Source organism: Hyla sarda, chromosome 10, assembly GCF_029499605.1.
Source record: "Hyla sarda isolate aHylSar1 chromosome 10, aHylSar1.hap1, whole genome shotgun sequence".
Taxonomy (NCBI): domain Eukaryota; kingdom Metazoa; phylum Chordata; class Amphibia; order Anura; family Hylidae; genus Hyla; species Hyla sarda.
The window spans coordinates 114,453,220-114,470,517 of record NC_079198.1 but is presented as its reverse complement, the minus strand read 5'-3'; the positions used below and the strand labels follow the sequence as shown (position 1 = coordinate 114,470,517).

Below are 17,298 nucleotides of genomic sequence, written 5' to 3'. Positions count from 1 at the left end.
TGTTCGGCGGGCGCAGTAGAGGGCTCAGAAGGGAAGGAGCGACAATGGGATTTTGGAGAGTGAATTTTGCTGAAATAGTTTATGGAGGGTATGTCGCATTAAGGAAGCCCCTATGGTGCCATAACAGCAAAAAAATAATAATAATAACCACATGGCATACTATTTTGGAAACAACACCTCTCAAGGCATGTAACAAGGGGTCCAGTGAGCCTTAATACCCCACAGGTGTTCGACACCTTTTCGGTAAAGTCGGATTTGTAAATGAAATTTTATGGGGTTTTTTTTTTTCCATAAATGCATTTTTTCCCCCAAATTTTCAATTTTTACAAGAGGTAATTGGAGAAATGCCCCCAAAATTTGTAACCCCATTTCTTCTGAGTATGGAAATACCCCATGTGTGGACGTAAAGCGCACTGCAGATGCACTACAATGTTCAGAAGAGAAGGAGCCACATTTGGCTTTTTGAATGCAAATTTTGCTGAAATTTTTTTTGGGGGGCATGTCCCATTTAGGAAGCCCCTATAGTGCCAGAACAGCAAAAAAAAAAAAAAAAAAACATATGGCACACTGTTTGGGAAACTACACCCCTCAATGAACATAACAAGGGGTACTGTGAGAATTTACATCCCACAGGTGTTTGACAAATTTCTGCTAAAGTTGGATGTGAAAATGAAAAATGAAAATGAAAAATTACATTTGTTTTGACTAAAATGCTGGTGTTACCCCAATTTTTTTATTTTCACAAAGAGTAGTAGGAGAAAAAGCCTATGGTATGGAAATACCCCATATGTGGATGCAAAGTGCTCTGCGGGAGCACTACAATGCTCAGAGGGGAAGGAGCGCCATTGAGCTTTGGGAGAGTATTTGGTTGGAATAGAAGTTGGGGGCCATGTGCGTTTACAAAGCCCCCATTGTGACAGAACAGTGGACCCCCCCCAACATGTGACCCCATTTTGGAAACTACACCCCTTACGGAATGTAATAAGGGGTGCAGTGAGCATTTACACCCACTGGTGTTTGACAAATCTTTGGAAGAGTGGGCTGTGCAAATTAAAAATTACATTTTTCATTTTCACGGACCACTGTTCCAAAAATCTGTCAAACACCTGTGGGGTGTAAATGCTCACTGCACCCCTTATTACATTCTCTCTCTAACATCCCAATTGCGCTCCTTCTCTTCTGAGCATTGTAGTTCGCCCGCAGAGCACTTTATATCGACATATGGGGGTTGCAAATTTAGGGTAACACCAGCATTTTAGTGAAAATTATTATTTTTTAACATCCAACTTTAACAAAAATTCGTCAAACACCTGTGGGGTTTAAAGGCTCACTATACCCCTTGTTACATTCCGTGAGGGGTGTTGATTCCAAAATGAGGTCACATGTGGGTATTTTTTTGCGTTTATGTCAGAACTGCTGTAAATCCAGCCACCCCTGTGCAAAGGCTGTCAAGGTACGATGGGAGTTGTTGTTTTCCAACAGCTGAAAGGTTACAGGTTAGGTCAGTGTTTCCCAAGTAGGGTGCCTCCAGCTGTGGCAAAACTACAACTCCCAGCATGCTGGGAGTTGTAGTTTTGCCACAGCTGGAGGCACCCTACTTGGGAAACACTGGGTTAAGTAATGGCTCATCTTAAGGGTACGTTCACAAATACAGGATCCTGCACCGTTTTCGATGCGCAGGATTTGTAACTACCAATTAGAAGCTGCGCTCAGTCATTTAGTTTACTTCTAAATTTTCAGTAGAAAATCCTGCGCATCAAATCTGCGTACATGTGAACGTACCCTTAAGGGGTATGCCAGGAAAACAAACTTTTCTTTTATATAAACTGGCTCCAGAAAGTTAAACAGATTTGTAAATTACTTCAATTACAAAAACTGAACACAGCTTGAAATCCAGCGCTTCAAATCTAAGCAGGATACTGTACGTGTGAATAGACCCTAAAGGGGTATTCCAGGAAGAAAACTTTTTTTATATATCAACTGGCTCCAGAAAGTTAAACAGATTTGTAAATTACTTCAATTACAAAATCTTAATCCTTCCAGGAGTTATCAGCTGCTGAAGTTGAGTTGTTGTTTTCTTTCTGACAACAGTGCTCTCTGCTGAAACCTCTGCTTGTCTCAGGAACTGTCTGAAGCATTAGAGTTTTGCTATGGGGATTTTCTCCTACTCTGAACAGTTTCTGAGATAAGCAGAGGTGTCAGCAGAGAGCACTGTTGTCAGACAGAAAAGAACAACTCAACTTCAGCAGCTGATAACTACTGGAAGGATTACGATTTTTTAATAAAAGTAATTTACAAATCTGTTTAACTTTCTGGAGCCAGTTAATATATATATATAAAAAAACTTTTTTTTTTCCTGGATAACCCCTTTAGGGTCTATTGACACGTACAGTATCCTGCGTAGATTTGAAGCGCTGGATTTCCAGCTGTTTTCAGTCATTCAGTTTACATTGAAATCTGCAGCAGAAAATCCTGCGCATCAAATCTGCGCAGAATACTGTACATGTGCATAGACCCTTTAGAAGGTCATCACTAGAGATGAGCGAACTTACAGTAAATTCGATTCGTCACGAACTTCTCAGCTCGGCGGTTGATGACTTTTCCTGCATAAATTCAGCTTTCTGGTGCTCCGGTGGGCTGGAAAAGGTGGATACAGTCCTAGGAGACTCTTTCCTAGGACTGTATCCACCTTTTCCAGCCCACCGGAGTACCGGAAAGCTGAACTAATTTATGCAGGAAAAGTCAGCAACCGCCGAGCTGAGAAGTTCGTGACGAATCGAATTTACTGTAAGTTCGCTCATCTCTAGTCATCACTAAGAAGGAGATTTATCATTCTTTTCAAACATATGGTTTTTATATGACAATGTTTTTACTTACTTTTGCTTACATGTGATCTATTTATCAAATAGTCGCACGACCTTGATAAATAAACCGCACGTAAGCGAAACCCGGGAAAGCCGCTTACAAATGCATTTTTTAAAGCAGAAAAATTTTCCCTTATGTTAATAGCCGAAGTTCTTTATCTACCATTTATTACCAGTAGTGTTACTAGAGAGTGACGGGGAGGGGGGGGGGGGTACAGCATCGGGCAACATCATGACTGGAACTAAATAGCTGCACTCCAACTATCCCGCAACAACCCATCCACCCTCCTCAGAAATTAAAAAATAATAAAAACATACTGTGCTACACCATGAATATCCGTACTCTGGAGGCTCGGTACGTTACCCACCAAATGTGCATGAAGCTGTATTACTATGGATGTTTCTTATTTTTTTTTATGAAAAATTTTAGTGCCACATATGGGTTATTTACGTAGTCTGTAATAATTCGTACACAATTATTTTGTGCCTTATTCCAGCATGTACGTGTCCTAAAATTAAATGGGCACTGTCAGATATAAAAACTTTTGATATGTTGTAAAGCATGTATAACCAATAGGTTTTGCAATTACTTTCATTAGAAAATTTTCAGTATTTCATTCTGAAAAAGCCAAACAACTGCCCCCCCTGCCAGCTTGGACACATACTAGTCCTGCTGTGTCCATGCATCATCACCTATGTCATGGACACACTTCCTTGATTGACAGCTGTGAGCGCAGGAAAAATCCTCCCACTGTCAGCTTGTGTCCCGCTACTGTCAGTGAGGACATGCTGGGAGTTGTAGTTTTGCTAATGCTAGGGGAGATGTGAGCAGACAGCATACTGAGGGAGGGGGCGGAGACCTGCACAGTGAGGCCACGCCCCCTTCCTTTGAGAGGAATTCAGACTAGTGAGCTAAATTAAAAGTGTAATAAAAAAATAAATAAAGGTGCTAGACACATAAAAAATACATGTACATGTTCAGGATTAGGTACTGAGTGATATATTAAAAAAATGTTTTTTTGTTGGATCTGACAGGTACGCTTTAACTTCTTCAGGACGCCGGGCGTATGCATACGCCCTGCATCCCGAGTCCTTAAGGATGTGGGGCATATGCATACGCCCGTAGGAATTCCGGGCCCCGCCGCTAGCCGGTTGAGGATCAGACCAGGATGCCTGCTGACACATCCCGACACATTGCCCAGGGGGGTCCTGAGCTCCCCCCCCCCCCCATGTCGGCAATCGGAGAAAATCGCCTGTCAATTCAGACATGCGATTTTCTGCTATTCTTGGCTGATCGTGACCCGATCTCTGGTGACCCGATCACTCAGAAAATAGGGATGATCGGAGCTGTCAGTGACAGCCCCGATCATCCTGAGGGAAAGGAGCGAGGTCGCAGTGCTGCGATCTCCTCCTATCCCCTGCCATTGGTCAGAACTGATTCTGACCGATGGCAGTGCAGGACAGTGGGTTGCCATGGCAACCCCCGTTCTGCCCACCCCTGGATGTCGTGTGGAACGTGGGGAGAAGATGCCTGGGGACCCCCGATCGTCGCTGGAGACAGGCACAGGTAGGGAAACCACGATGGGGGGGGGGGGGGGGGGGGGTAGGGGGTTAATGAAAGTGAAAGTAAAGTGATCTTTACTGTGGCAACAACTAGGAAGGAGTTGTAGTTTTGCAACATCTGGAGGGTCACACTTTGGAGACCACTGTTACAGTGGTGCCCAAACAGTAGCCCTCCAGATGTTGCCAAACTACAACTCTCAGCATGCCTAGACTGCCCAGGCATGCTGGAAGTTGTAGTTCTGTAACATCTGTCCCTTCAAATTTAGCAATTCTCATGAAATTTTGGGATTTTTCACCAAAAAAAGGATGCAAGTAGCGCCGAAAATTTACCACCAAAATAAAGTAGAATATGTCACGAAAAAACTATCTCAGAATCAGAATATTCGGTAAAAGCGTTTTCAAGTTATTAATTCGTAAAGCGACGGTGGTCAGAATTGCGAAAAAGGGCTGTGTCCTTAAGGGGTTAAACAATAAATAAATTAAAAAAAAAATACTATTTATACATGTTTTTTTATTTATTTATTTATTGTTTAAGCTTATTTTTGCATTTTTTAGTTTTCCTTTTCGTGTGTGTAAAATTAGCAAACCAGCTGACTTTTATTGTTGGTTTGTTTAGGGAGTTTTTAGGGGGCGATGAGTGTCAGGACTGAGATGATCGGCTTTAGGAATGATCATAGTTTCATATTTCACCAGACATACACTAGGTGGCGCCGTCACGCGTCTCTGTACTGTCACTTATAACGCTGCGCAGCAGATGGCGCTGTGACCCGGCGGTACTGCGCATGCTCCACACTACAATGGCTCAACCTGGTGAGAAGAGGAAGCGGGAAGATGAGGTTGAGAACGGCGATGGCGGCGGAGATACCGGGACCTCCGCGGGAGTAGAGCATCCTCTCTCCGGGTTCCAGCTTCAGAGCGTTCTGAGAGAGTCAGCGAGGGACAAGACCATCTTTCTGCACGGACAGGTACCCGGGGGAAAGTATAAGAGGTTACACCTGTGTGAGGATCCGGGCTGTACCACTGCTGTAGGGGGGCGGGAGGACTGTTCCATTCTCACATAAGGGGAGTAGACCTAGAAACACACGGACTTCTGACACATTGTAACGACTTTATTATTTCTTACAGACTTTTCTAGTGTACGTTAGATTGGCAATATGTTATAGGCTATATTTGTCCCTGAGGGGGTAATGGGGCACCTTTTTAAAGGAACAGTACATTAATATAGTGTTTTCCAACCAGGGTGCCTTCAGCTGTTGCAAAACTACAACTTCCAGCATGCCCGGACAGCCTTTGGCTGCCCGGGCATGCTGGGAGTTGTAGTTTTGCAACAGCTCGAGCCACGCTGGTTGGAAAACACTGCAGTACGGCCGGGTTCACATCACGTTTTTGCAGTACAGTTCCTGTATCAGGATTTTGATTAAAAAAATAAAAAAATTGATTCCGCCAAAACCAGACTAAACTGTATCAAAACGTGTGTATGAATTTTTATCTGTATACGGTTTGAAAAATGATGTCCGGTTGCATCTGTTTTTTAAGAAAAAAAGTAAGTTTTTTACTTTTCACTCCATTATGGATAAAGTTTCACTTGTTTTGATTGAAATTCCAAGAAAACAAAACTGTGCAAAGTCAAAAACCGTATCGTGAAAACCGGATGGAACCGTACGCACATACTGTTCTGTACCGTTCCCATTGACTCCCATGTTAAAAAAAAAAAAAACTTATACGGTTTAATACAGTTTTGCACCCGGACCAAAAACTGTGGGAGGTCAAGGTTTTCTGTCCGGAAAAAAAAAATTTGAAGAAAAATGTATGGTTTGAAAAACAGAGACAACTGTATACATTATGGTGCATACGGTTTTGAATGGGAAGTCTATGGGCGCGGTTTTCTGTACGGTTGCATATGTATATAATACAATACAGAAATTTAGGTGCACTTCTGTGGTAGATGTATACAGTGACATTGGCTATCCCTCAACACTGATGTTAAAATTGAGACATTCGCCAGTGTATCCTTATATGAAGGACACACCAGAGCCCGCACACCAATGCCAAGGTTTCTCAAATGGCACGGGACCTAACGCTAAACCTACCTGTGCGTGATAAGAAAAACAGGGGCCAGTGGGCAATTACGGCAGTATTAGGCCGACTCACAGAGTCCTCCCAGATACCCTCCAGCGTGGCTACAAGCACACATGCAATGGGAGGGGGAGGCAAACTGCAAGCCCCACTTGAGTTGGCTAATATGGGTGCATACCAGAGCCCGCACACCAATGCCAAGGTTTCTCAAATGGTGCGGGACCTAACGCTAAACCTACCTGTGCATAATAAGGAAAACAGGGGCCAGTGGGCAATTACGGCAGCAGCTTGCCTCCCCCTCCCATTGTGTGTGTGCTCAGTCACGCTGGAGGGTACCTGGGAGGACTCTGTGAATCGACCGAATGCTGCCGTAATTGCCCACTGGCCCCTGTTTTGCTTATCACGCACAGGTAGGTTAGCGTTAGGTCCCGTGCCATCTGAGAAACCTTGGCGTTGGTGTGCGGGCTCTGGTGTGTCCTTTATATAAGGATAAACTGGCGAATGTCTCAATTTTAACATCAGTGTTGAGGGATTAGCCAATGTCATTGTATACATCTACCACAGTAGTGCACCCATATTCCTGTATTGTATTCTAATTGTTACACATCCACACCGTCTATCTGGTGTAGGATTCTATTGTGGTACTTGTAGTCCGCTGCAGGCATCCCCCATTGTATGCATTTTTATGCTGGGGATCGCCCTTAGCAACGGACTACAAGGGCAGGATCTGCTCCCCCAGTATAGATGCACAACTGTATTTGGGGTTGAGCACCTCCAGCCATTTGAGACCACGTTTTTTGTTGTTGCGCATACAATATATATATTTATAATATATATAAATGTTTTTATTTATTTTTTTTAATATAAAATCGTGGTGTGAACCCACGCTTATACAATCTATTATTCCCTGTTATCAGCCAATTTAGAGAGAGGAGAGAGAGAAAAAAAAAACTATCCCCACTAGGTGCTATCTCCAGAGGAAATAAAATAAAGTGAGGAGAATCCTCTTAGTCCAATAAAACTTGTTTATTAAATAAATAAAAAAAATTAAAAAAGACAACATCAAGAGCAAGATGCGTTTCGGGTGTTGTACCACCCTTCCTCATTTGCAGATGTGTTAGTCCAATAAAACTTGTTTATTAAATAAAATAGCAGACTACATCAGGAGCAAGACACGCTTCGGGTGTTGTACCACTCTTCCTCAGTTGCAGCCAATTCAGGCAGGATGCGGCAGACAGAGTACAGGATCCCATTCAGCCATTTATGAGTGTTTTATTCCCCCTCATCCTTACCTTCTACCGTTCTCTGTTATCAGGTGAGCAGTGAGGGGCAGAGCGCTGAAGATGCCGTCGTCATCCTGGAGAGGGCGCCTTTTCAGGCGGAGACCGTCCCACGCCTTCTTGGCAATAATCCGGAGCTAAAGCTTCAGCTGAAGAATGACATCTACAGCGTCTACCACATGAGCCCGCCGCCGGAGCTGAACGGTGAGGACGTGGCCGTGAGTCCCTGGGGCCCTTGACACAATGGCCCTGATTTACTAACATGATCCCGACCCTTTTTATTTTTTTTTTATTTTATGGGGTTACGCAGCACAATTTGTGTCGCACGTCCTCTGCGGCACTTTGTGCGACACATTTTACTAGTGAAAACCCGACTGTTTTCCAATTACTGAGTATTTTTTAACCCGACTAAGGGTGAGTTTACACACTATTACTAGCAGCGGGTTTCCCGCTACCATTGATTTAAAAGGGTCCACAGACAGTCCGCAATAGTGTCAGATTTGCAGACTGTCCGCGGACCCATTCAAATGAATGGTAGCATAACCCGCTGCTAGTTACTAGCGTGTGAACTCACCCTAAAGGGGCGTTGTTTGCATAATTAGGGACGTGTTCCCGACATTTTCCTGAAAACACAACAGTTGTATTTAAAAACCCACCCGAAAAATAGTGAAATACTGAACTTGAAAACCTGACTGCCATGAGGTGTGGGTTTGTTGAAAATCCTGTTACTTTGTCCCCTTAGTAGCTTTTTATATTTTTCATACATTTTTATTTTTTTTTTAAATTTCTTTTATATACCGTATTTATCGGCGTATAATACGCACCCCCATTTTAACAGGGAAATTTAAAGGGTAACTCCCACCATCCATTTTTTTTTTTCTTTAAGTCCCTGCCTATTGCCCATCTATCCCTAACCCCCTCCCTGCCTTTACATTTTTTTTTTTACTATATTAAAATGCCTTTTTGTCTGCCTGGTAGTGTGCTCACTACCAGGCAGACTTTCCCAGCAGGCACCACGTCACTGATGCCTGCTGGGGCCGGCACTTCTGCCCTTAGCTCACTATACAGGGTGCCTTCAGCTGTTTCACCACTACAACTCCCAGCTTGCCCAGACATCTACTGGCTTAAGTACTACAACATATCAATTTTTTTATTTCATGACAGTGCCCATTTTAGTAAAAAAAAAATTTTATGTAAAATAAATGAATTGGACTAAATGCCACATCATCCCCCCCCAACTTTGTTTTCTTCTGCACCTCAGTTTGGTCCCGTCCCCTCCAGTGCCACATCATTCCTTCCCTTTTATCAGTCCCTGTGCCACATTTACCCCTCTCATCACCACCCCCCATGTCTCATCATCTCCCCATGTCATAGACCACCACTAGCCATACAGACATTAAGCCTTTAGTGCCTCCCCCACCATCATGTCCCGCTCATCATCCCCACACCCTGTCTCATCATTTCTCCGTCTCATCATCCCCCCCCACCCCCATCATGTTCCTCCTATGGCATCCAGTGGTCTTCAACCTGCGGACCTCCAGATGTTGCAAAACTACAACTTCCAGCATGCCCGGACAGCCAACTGCTTTCCGGGCATGCTGGGAGTTGTAGTTTTGCAACATCTGGAGGTCCGCAGGTTGAAGACCACTCTTCCCCTTTCCTTACTTGTCTGCGCTTCGGCTGTCTTGTGGGGTCAGTGAAGCAGATGAGTTACGTCCTCTTCCGGCTTCTCTGTGCGGCTTCAGGGATGTCACTTTTCGGCGGTGACTACAGGAAATGACATCAGTGATGCCGCACAGAGAAGTCGGCAGAGGACGTAACTCATCTGCTTCACTACCCGCAAGACCCTCCGCCTGACCTGCCGAAGCGCAGCCAGGTAAGGAAAATAAACAAAACTATAAAAAGCAGGAAAATGGGGAATGATGAGGGAGGGGGGAGGTAAGAAAAATGAAAAGTAAAACTCACTTGTTTCCTCCCGCACTATCCACAGATACTGTTGGATTGTGCGGGAGACGCTGATTAAAAGGTAGCGCAGATCCGGACAAGGTAGGGCTCATTTTAATCAGTGTCTCCCGCACTATCCACCACACCAGTACCTGTGGATAGTGCGGGAGAAAACAAGTGACAGTGCGGGGAGGAGACGCAGCTGGTCTCTGATTTAAAGTGGCCACGGCCGTGCTGTTAATACTGAACAAGCAGACGCTGCTGCGGCCGCTTTAAATCAGTGACCAGAAGACAGCCTTTGGCTGTCCAGGCATGCTGGGAGTTGTAGTTTTGCAACAGCTGGAGACGCCCTGGTTGGGAAACACTGCTATAGACTGTCAGCAAGGATCAGCACCATTCTTGTGGACTATTGACTATAATTATAAAAGGGTCGTCCGATGAATAATATTGAAAGTGTGGGGGGCGCTGTTGCATTGGTGTTTATGAAACTGTTGAGCCAGTGGTGAGACGGGGTGTTGAAAATTACTGTAGACATCCATTAGTATTTGTCTAGAGTGAGAACATTGTAACAAACCCTCAGCTGTGATAGTGTCAGGGCAGATTTTTTGATATTGTTTCTATTCAATGAAGCAAGTAGAGATCTTTAAATTAAAACAAAGTAAAAAAAAAAAATTAAAAAAAGGTAAGGGATGCCGACAGATACGATTAATGGGGCCAAAACGTAGTGTTACGACCCTTAGTGTAAGTTTATTAGATTACCTTGGTCAGCTGCGCTTTCTCCCACCTTGTTCTAACAATTGGTCGAGGTCTAAACACTCAGCCCCAACGAATCAAAACTTTTTACATGTAAAAATTTTTTTTTTTTTTATTATTATTTTTTTAAAGCAACGGTACACTTTTTTAATGTAAAAAAAAGTGTTAGGGCCCGTTCACACTATAGATATCCGGATATGCTGTACTTTCATAAGAACATTTGGGTGCCTCCTCCTGCATTGGCGTGTACTGTCCGCAGCAAACTGTCCCATTTACTACAGGGATTCCGCCGAACATGTTTACTTATTACAGTGGAATCCAATTCCGGTGGGAAACTTCATGTGAAGTTCGCAGCAGACTTTCTGCAGCAGAAATTTGTCACAGAAATTCAAATTTCAAACCCCGCAAGAAACATGTTCACTCCTTTAGTGGAATCTGTTCGAACAAACATTGCTGTCAGTGGAGTCTGCATGTGTCTGAGCGGTCGTAGCGACAGCTGATTTAGTTGCCGCCTTAGGCGTTTTGAATATTCCAGGTGGATATTCTGTTGTCTAATTGGGCCCTAAGGGTACGTTCACATGGGCGGATTTTTTCCCCAGGGTTTTCAGCTGCGTATATGAAAAGGGATGGGCTCTTCTCGGCTGTCCACAACAGATTTTCCGTGGCAGAATTTACGCTGTGGAAAATCAACTGCAAGCCCCATTGAAGTCAGTAGGGACTGAGGAAGATTTTCCGCAGCAGAAAATCTGCTGTGGACAGCCGAGAAGAGCCCGCCCACTTTCAAATATGCAGCGGGAAAACCCGCAAAAAAATTTGCCCGTGTGAACGTACCCTAAGGGTGCTGTCGATTGTAGAGTAAATGCTGCAGTGGAAAATCTGCAGCATTTCTGCACTAAAATCCACAGCAGATTATTTGGATTTGTTGCTCATTTTCACTGTGAATTTTGGCTTTAGATTATGCATGGCAAGAAAGAAGAAGAAAAAATAAATAAATAAATTTGAGGGAGATTTATCAAAACCTGTGTAGAGGAATAGTTCAGTTGTCCATAGTAACCAGAGTGTCCATGGGCAACTGCACTATTGCTCTACACAGGTTTTGATTATTCTCCCCCCTATGTATTTAAAATCGAGATTTATAGAGTTTGCTGTGGATGTGCAATTTTTTTTTTTTTTTTTTTTTTTCCAGTCTCTGACCCCAAAATAAACACATTGCAGGTCAATTCTCACTGGGTAGATAAGGCTCAAATGCATCCACTTCACTGCGATTGTAAGGCTATCTTCACATGGCAGAATTTCCATGCGGAATTCAGCTGAAAAGTTCAAAATTTACTACATATTGAATTGAATGGGGATTTCACTGTCCCATTTACGCTGCAGACATTCAGCCACAAAAATACTGCTTTCCGGATTCTGCAAAAACATTGAACATGTTTTAAAATTTTGCAAGTTGCAGAACACTTGACTGAACACCAGGTGGCGCCATCACATCACTGGAGTACGGAATACATAGAACAACAGATACATGGAACTTGTAGCTTTAAACATCTGGTGGAACTACAAAACCCGTTAAAAAATATTTTTTTAACCCCTTAAGGACCAAGCGTTTTTCAGTTTTTGCACTTTGTTTTTTTTTCTCCTTACATTTTAAAAAACATAACCCTTTCAATTTTGCACCTAAAAATCCATATGATGTTTTTTTTTATTTATTTATTTTGCGCCACCAATTCTACTTTGCAGTGACATCAGTCATTTTACCCAAAGATCTACGGCAAAACGGAAAAAACATTCATTGTGTGGCAAAATTGAAGAAAACGCCACTTTGTAATTTTTGGGGCTTCCGTTTCTGCACAGTACATTTTTGGTAAAAATGACACCTTCTCTTTTTATTCTGTAGGTCCATACGATTAAAATGATACCCTACTTATATAGATTTCATTTTGTCATAACTACATGCAGGAAAACTTATACGTTTACAATTGTCATCTTCTGACCCCTATAACTTTTTTTATTTTTCTACTAACAGGGCGGTATGAGGGCTCATATTTTGCGCCGTGATCTGAAGTTTTTATCGGTACCATGTTTGTTTAATCGGACTTATTGATTGCTTTAAAAAATAAAAAAAAAATAAAAAATTTTATGGTATTAAACAGTCACCAAAAATACGCTATTTTGGACTTTGGAATTTTTTTTGCACGTACGCCATTGACCGTGCGGTTTCATTATCGATATATTTTTATCGTTTGAATATTTACGCATGGGGCGATACCACATATGTTTGTTTTTATTTACACACTTTTTTTTTTTAAATGGGAAAAGGTGGGGTGATTCTGATTTTTAATTAGGGAAGGGGTTAAATAACATTAACTTTTTTTTTTTTTTTTTTAATGCAGTGTTATAGCCCCCTCTAGTGGCTATAAAATTCCATGCACTGATCTCTTACACTGTTCAATGCATTGCCATAGGAATGCGCATTGATCAGTGTTTTCTGCGTTTGATTGCTCAAGCCTTGATTTCAGGCTTGGAGCGATCAGACAGCCGGGAGGAAGGTAAGACACCCCCCGCTCTGCTGTCAGCTCTGCTGAGCTAACCGGCAGTGTATTCTCCTATTTTAGATGCCGTGATCCAACGTTTGATCGCGGCGTCTAAAGGGTTAATACCGGACATCAGCCCGATCGGCGATGTCCGGTATTAGCCGCGGGTCCTGGTTGCTGATAGCAACCGGGACCCCGCAGATACGAAGCGCGCTCAGCTTCTGAGTGCGCTTCACAGATCGGGAGAAGGCCACAGGACGTAAATGTACGTCCGTGGCCGTTAAGGGGTTAAAGGGTTATATATGCATTGGTGACAACACACTGTTCGGTTAAGAATTTAAAAACAGAGGGGAGACAAAAGTCACTCATTGCTCTGAATATAAATGGGTCCATGTTGTGTGCTTTGTGCATGGTGTGGCGGTCACATGCGGGTTGGCTCCATGCTGGGGCAGTCAAGTGAGGGCTCTGTGCATTATAGTTCTGTGGGTTCAGTACATGTATTGTGAGAATTTACTCCTCTCTGTTCCCCATTATCCAGAGGTGAAAGCAACAATCATCCGACCAGCAACTGAGAAGCACATCAAGAAATATCAGCGCCAGGAGCTTTGCCTCATCCAGGAAACGGGCGAGGATTATAGAAACATCACCCTGCCCTTCATCGAGTCCCAGAGCTTCAGCATCCAGGTAACTGCTCCGTCATCTGTCCCCAGGAAAGTTGGGTGATGACCAACATGGTCAATCTTACGACTCCCACCCTACTGTCACATAGTGTGCCTATTTGTACAGTGACCCCTCGACCTACGATGGCCCCGACATACGATCATTTCAACATACGATGGGCTCTCAGAGGCAGCATCAACATACGATGCTTTTGTATGTCGGGGCCATCGCATAAACGGCTATCCTGCAGTGCAGACTGCTTCAGCTGTCACCGGATAGCCGATTACGGTGCCCTGTGTGGTCCGCTGACGATCACTTACCTGTCCTCGGGGCTCCGGCGCGTCCTCTTCGGGATCCCCTGCATTGTCGGCGCTCTCCGTCGTCGTCATCACGTCGCTGCGCATGCCGTCCCGTCATCCAATAGGAGCTGCGTGCGTAGCGACGTGATGGCGGCGACGGAGAGCGAGGATGCCGGGGAAGCAGAGGCCTTGCCGGAGCGTCGGGGACGCGGCGACATCCCGGGCAGCGGTGACTAGCAGTGACGGTCCTGAGCGGCGGGGACAGGTGAGTACAACTTCCTTTAACAGTGGTCTTCAATCTGCGGACCTCCAGATGTTGCAAAACTACAACTCCCAGCATGCCCGGACAGCCAACGGCTGTCCGGGCATGCTGGGAGTTGTAGTTTTGCAACATCTGGAGGTCTGCAGGTTGAAGACCACTGGTATTAAAGGTTGTACTCGCCTGTCCCCGCCGCTCCGGGACCGTCACTGCTCATCACCACTGCCCGGGATGTCGCCTTCCATCGCTGTCGCCGCGTCCCCGTGATGTCCCCGATGCTCCGGCAAGGCCTCTGCTTCTCCGGCATCCTTGCTCTGTCGCTGCCATAACGTCGCTACGCACGCCGCTCCTATGACTATGATGGCATGCTGGGTGCTGTAGTCTTGCAACATCTGGAGGTCCGCAGGTTGTAGACCACTGTCCTATACTTTACATTGCACGGATCCCTCAACATACGATGGTTTCAACAAACGACGGTCCGTTTGGAACGTATTACCGTCGTATGTTGAGGGACCACTGTATAGTGATGGATACCTCCCTCACCATAGTGACTTGCAATTCTAGAAAAGCAGACAACTCTGGGAAGGGGGATTATATAGACCAGTGTTTCCCAAGCAGGGTGCCTCCAGCTGTTGCAAAACTACAACTCCCAGCATGCCCCGACAGCCTTTGGCTGTCCGGGCATGCTGGGAGTTGTAGTTTTGCAACAGCTGGAGACACCCTGCTTGGGAAACACTGCTATAGACTGTCAGCAAGGATCAGCACCATTCTTGTGGACTATTGACTATAATTATAAAAGGGTCCTCCGATGAATAATATTGAAAGTGTGGGGGGGGGGGGGGGGGGCTGTTGCATTGCTGTTTATGATACTGTTGAGCCAGTGGTGAGACGGGGTATTGAAAATTACTGTAGACCTTCATTAGTATTTGCCTAGAGTGAGAACATTGTAACAAACCCTCAGCTGTGATAGTGTCAGGGCAGATTTTTATGATATTGTTTCTATTCATTGAAGCAAGTAGAGATCTTTAAATTGGAACATAAAGTAAAAAAAAAAGTAAGTTGCAAAACCTACTGTGTGACTTGGTCTTTGTTCTGTTTCAGTGGGTCTATAATATCCTGGAGAAGAAAGCGGAGGAGGAACGGATCGTCCATGAGAACCCGGACCCGGCAGTGGGCTTCATCCTCTTACCTGACTTCAAATGGAACCAGAAACAGGTGTGTGGGCTCTGGGCAGGGGGGGGGTCTTGCTGCATTGTGACCATGAAACTATAGTGTTGGAAGGAATTTCGGAAGGGTTGCACACTACAGAAAACAAAACTGCTGCAGCTGATTTGGGTGGGGGAAGCGGGGTTGTCACTGCTTCTCCTGTGAGGCTATATAGAAAGGACGACCCCTTTTTAAGCATTGTCAAATATTTAGAGGATAACGTCACCTATTCCCTTAGTAGCGACGACTACTCTGGAATAATATAAAAGTTGTCACCGCCCTGTCCCTCTTAAAGGGGTACTCAGAGTGCAAAGGATAGGGGATAAGATGTCTGATCGCGGGGGTCCCGCTGCTGGTGACCCCCCCCGCGATGTCGCTTGCGGCTCCCCAGACATCCGATGCAGGGAACAAACTTCGCTCCTTGCTGGATGACTTGCGATGGTGGGCTGAGGCTTGAAACGTCAGTCACGCCCTGCTCGTGACGTCACGGCCACGCCCCCTCAATGAAAGTGTATGGGAGGGGGCGTGACTCCGTCACGCCCCCTCCCATAAACTTGCTTTGAGGGGGCTTGGCCGTGATGTCACCAGCCTCCGGAGCTGCACCCAACGCTCTAAACCAGTGTTTCCCAACCAGGGTGCCTCCAGATGTTGCAAAACTACAGCTCCCAGCATGCCTGGACAGCCTTTGGCACCACTGCACCACTCTTCCTTTACACAGGTTTTGATAACTCTCCTCCATGTCTGTATATGTTTAAATGTGCACTGTCACCAACTTTATTTTTTGATATGTTGTAGTACTTATGAACTACAACATATCTCTAATATACTTTTATTATTATTTTTTTTCATTAAAAAGGTTTAATTTACATTTAAAAACCGGCCACTGAAAAAGGACTGATTTTGGAGTGGCAATCAGTCCTTTTTCAGTTAGGCTGCACTCGCTCCCTGCCTGTCAATCAGACAGGCGGGAGCGAGCGCATTGGCTCCCCGGCCACTGGCTGGGAGGCCACTCCTCCCGCACATCGCCGCCACCTCGTTGGCGCTGCTGTCCCTGCACGCCCGCTGCCGGACTCTGCAGTAACTGCAAGTGTAATGAGGGAACGGGGTATACGGGGGGGGGGGGGGGGGAACGGGCTAGTGCCATAGCGGGTGGGGAGGGGGGAACGGGCTAGCAAGAAAATAATAGGATGGTGGGAGCTACCCTTTAAGGGACAGAGAAGATTGGCCGATGCATTTCAGTACTGTAACTCGTCATATGATTACCAGCCGGGCCCTTAGTGTTTTAAAGTGTCACTTTTGAAATCTCACAGGGACATGTCCGTTTGGATTGGTGGCAGTGCTAAGACATTCACCACTTCCGTGCCGCCCAAACTGCAAGCGGTGTGAAACTAGAGCAGGCAACGCGATCGCGGCTCACTGTGATTTCTCTGAACTCTCCGGTCGTTTCATAGAAATCATAGTTTACAAATGCCGCCAGGACCCAAGTTATTCAGATCAATTCAGAGTAAATCGTAGTGTGCGGCCTCTCGCTGCTGCTTGTGGTTTAGGTTACGTTTAAGTTTATAACGTTTCCTGCAGTTTCACTTCAGATGACGGTTTGAATTTATTTTTGGAGGAAACCAGAGAACACGTGCTGAGCCATGTCCGACTGCAGATTGTGGCATTCATCCAGATCGCAGAACTCAATGAAAGTATGCGAGAAATGAGATATATATATATATATATAATTGTGTGTGTGTGTATATTAGAGATGAGCGAACTTACAGTAAATTCGATTCGTCACGAACTTCTCGGCTCGGCAGTTGATGACTTTTCCTGCATAAATTAGTTCAGCTTTCAGGTGCTCCGATGGGCTGTAAAAGG

At 44.9% G+C, this 17,298-nt stretch overlaps 1 protein-coding gene across 1 annotated transcript in view; it reads left to right on the top strand.

Moving 5' to 3' along the window:
* Positions 1–5,181: 5,181 nt before the first annotated feature.
* The window catches only part of DCPS (decapping enzyme, scavenger), a gene marked incomplete in the record, with an annotated part of 16,785 nt that continues 4,668 nt past the window's right edge, over positions 5,182–17,298 (top strand). Inside the window, 4 exon segments of the mRNA XM_056543245.1 lie at positions 5,182–5,392; positions 7,819–7,987; positions 13,550–13,695; positions 15,331–15,440. Coding sequence (XP_056399220.1) covers positions 5,210–5,392; positions 7,819–7,987; positions 13,550–13,695; positions 15,331–15,440 — 608 coding nt within the window.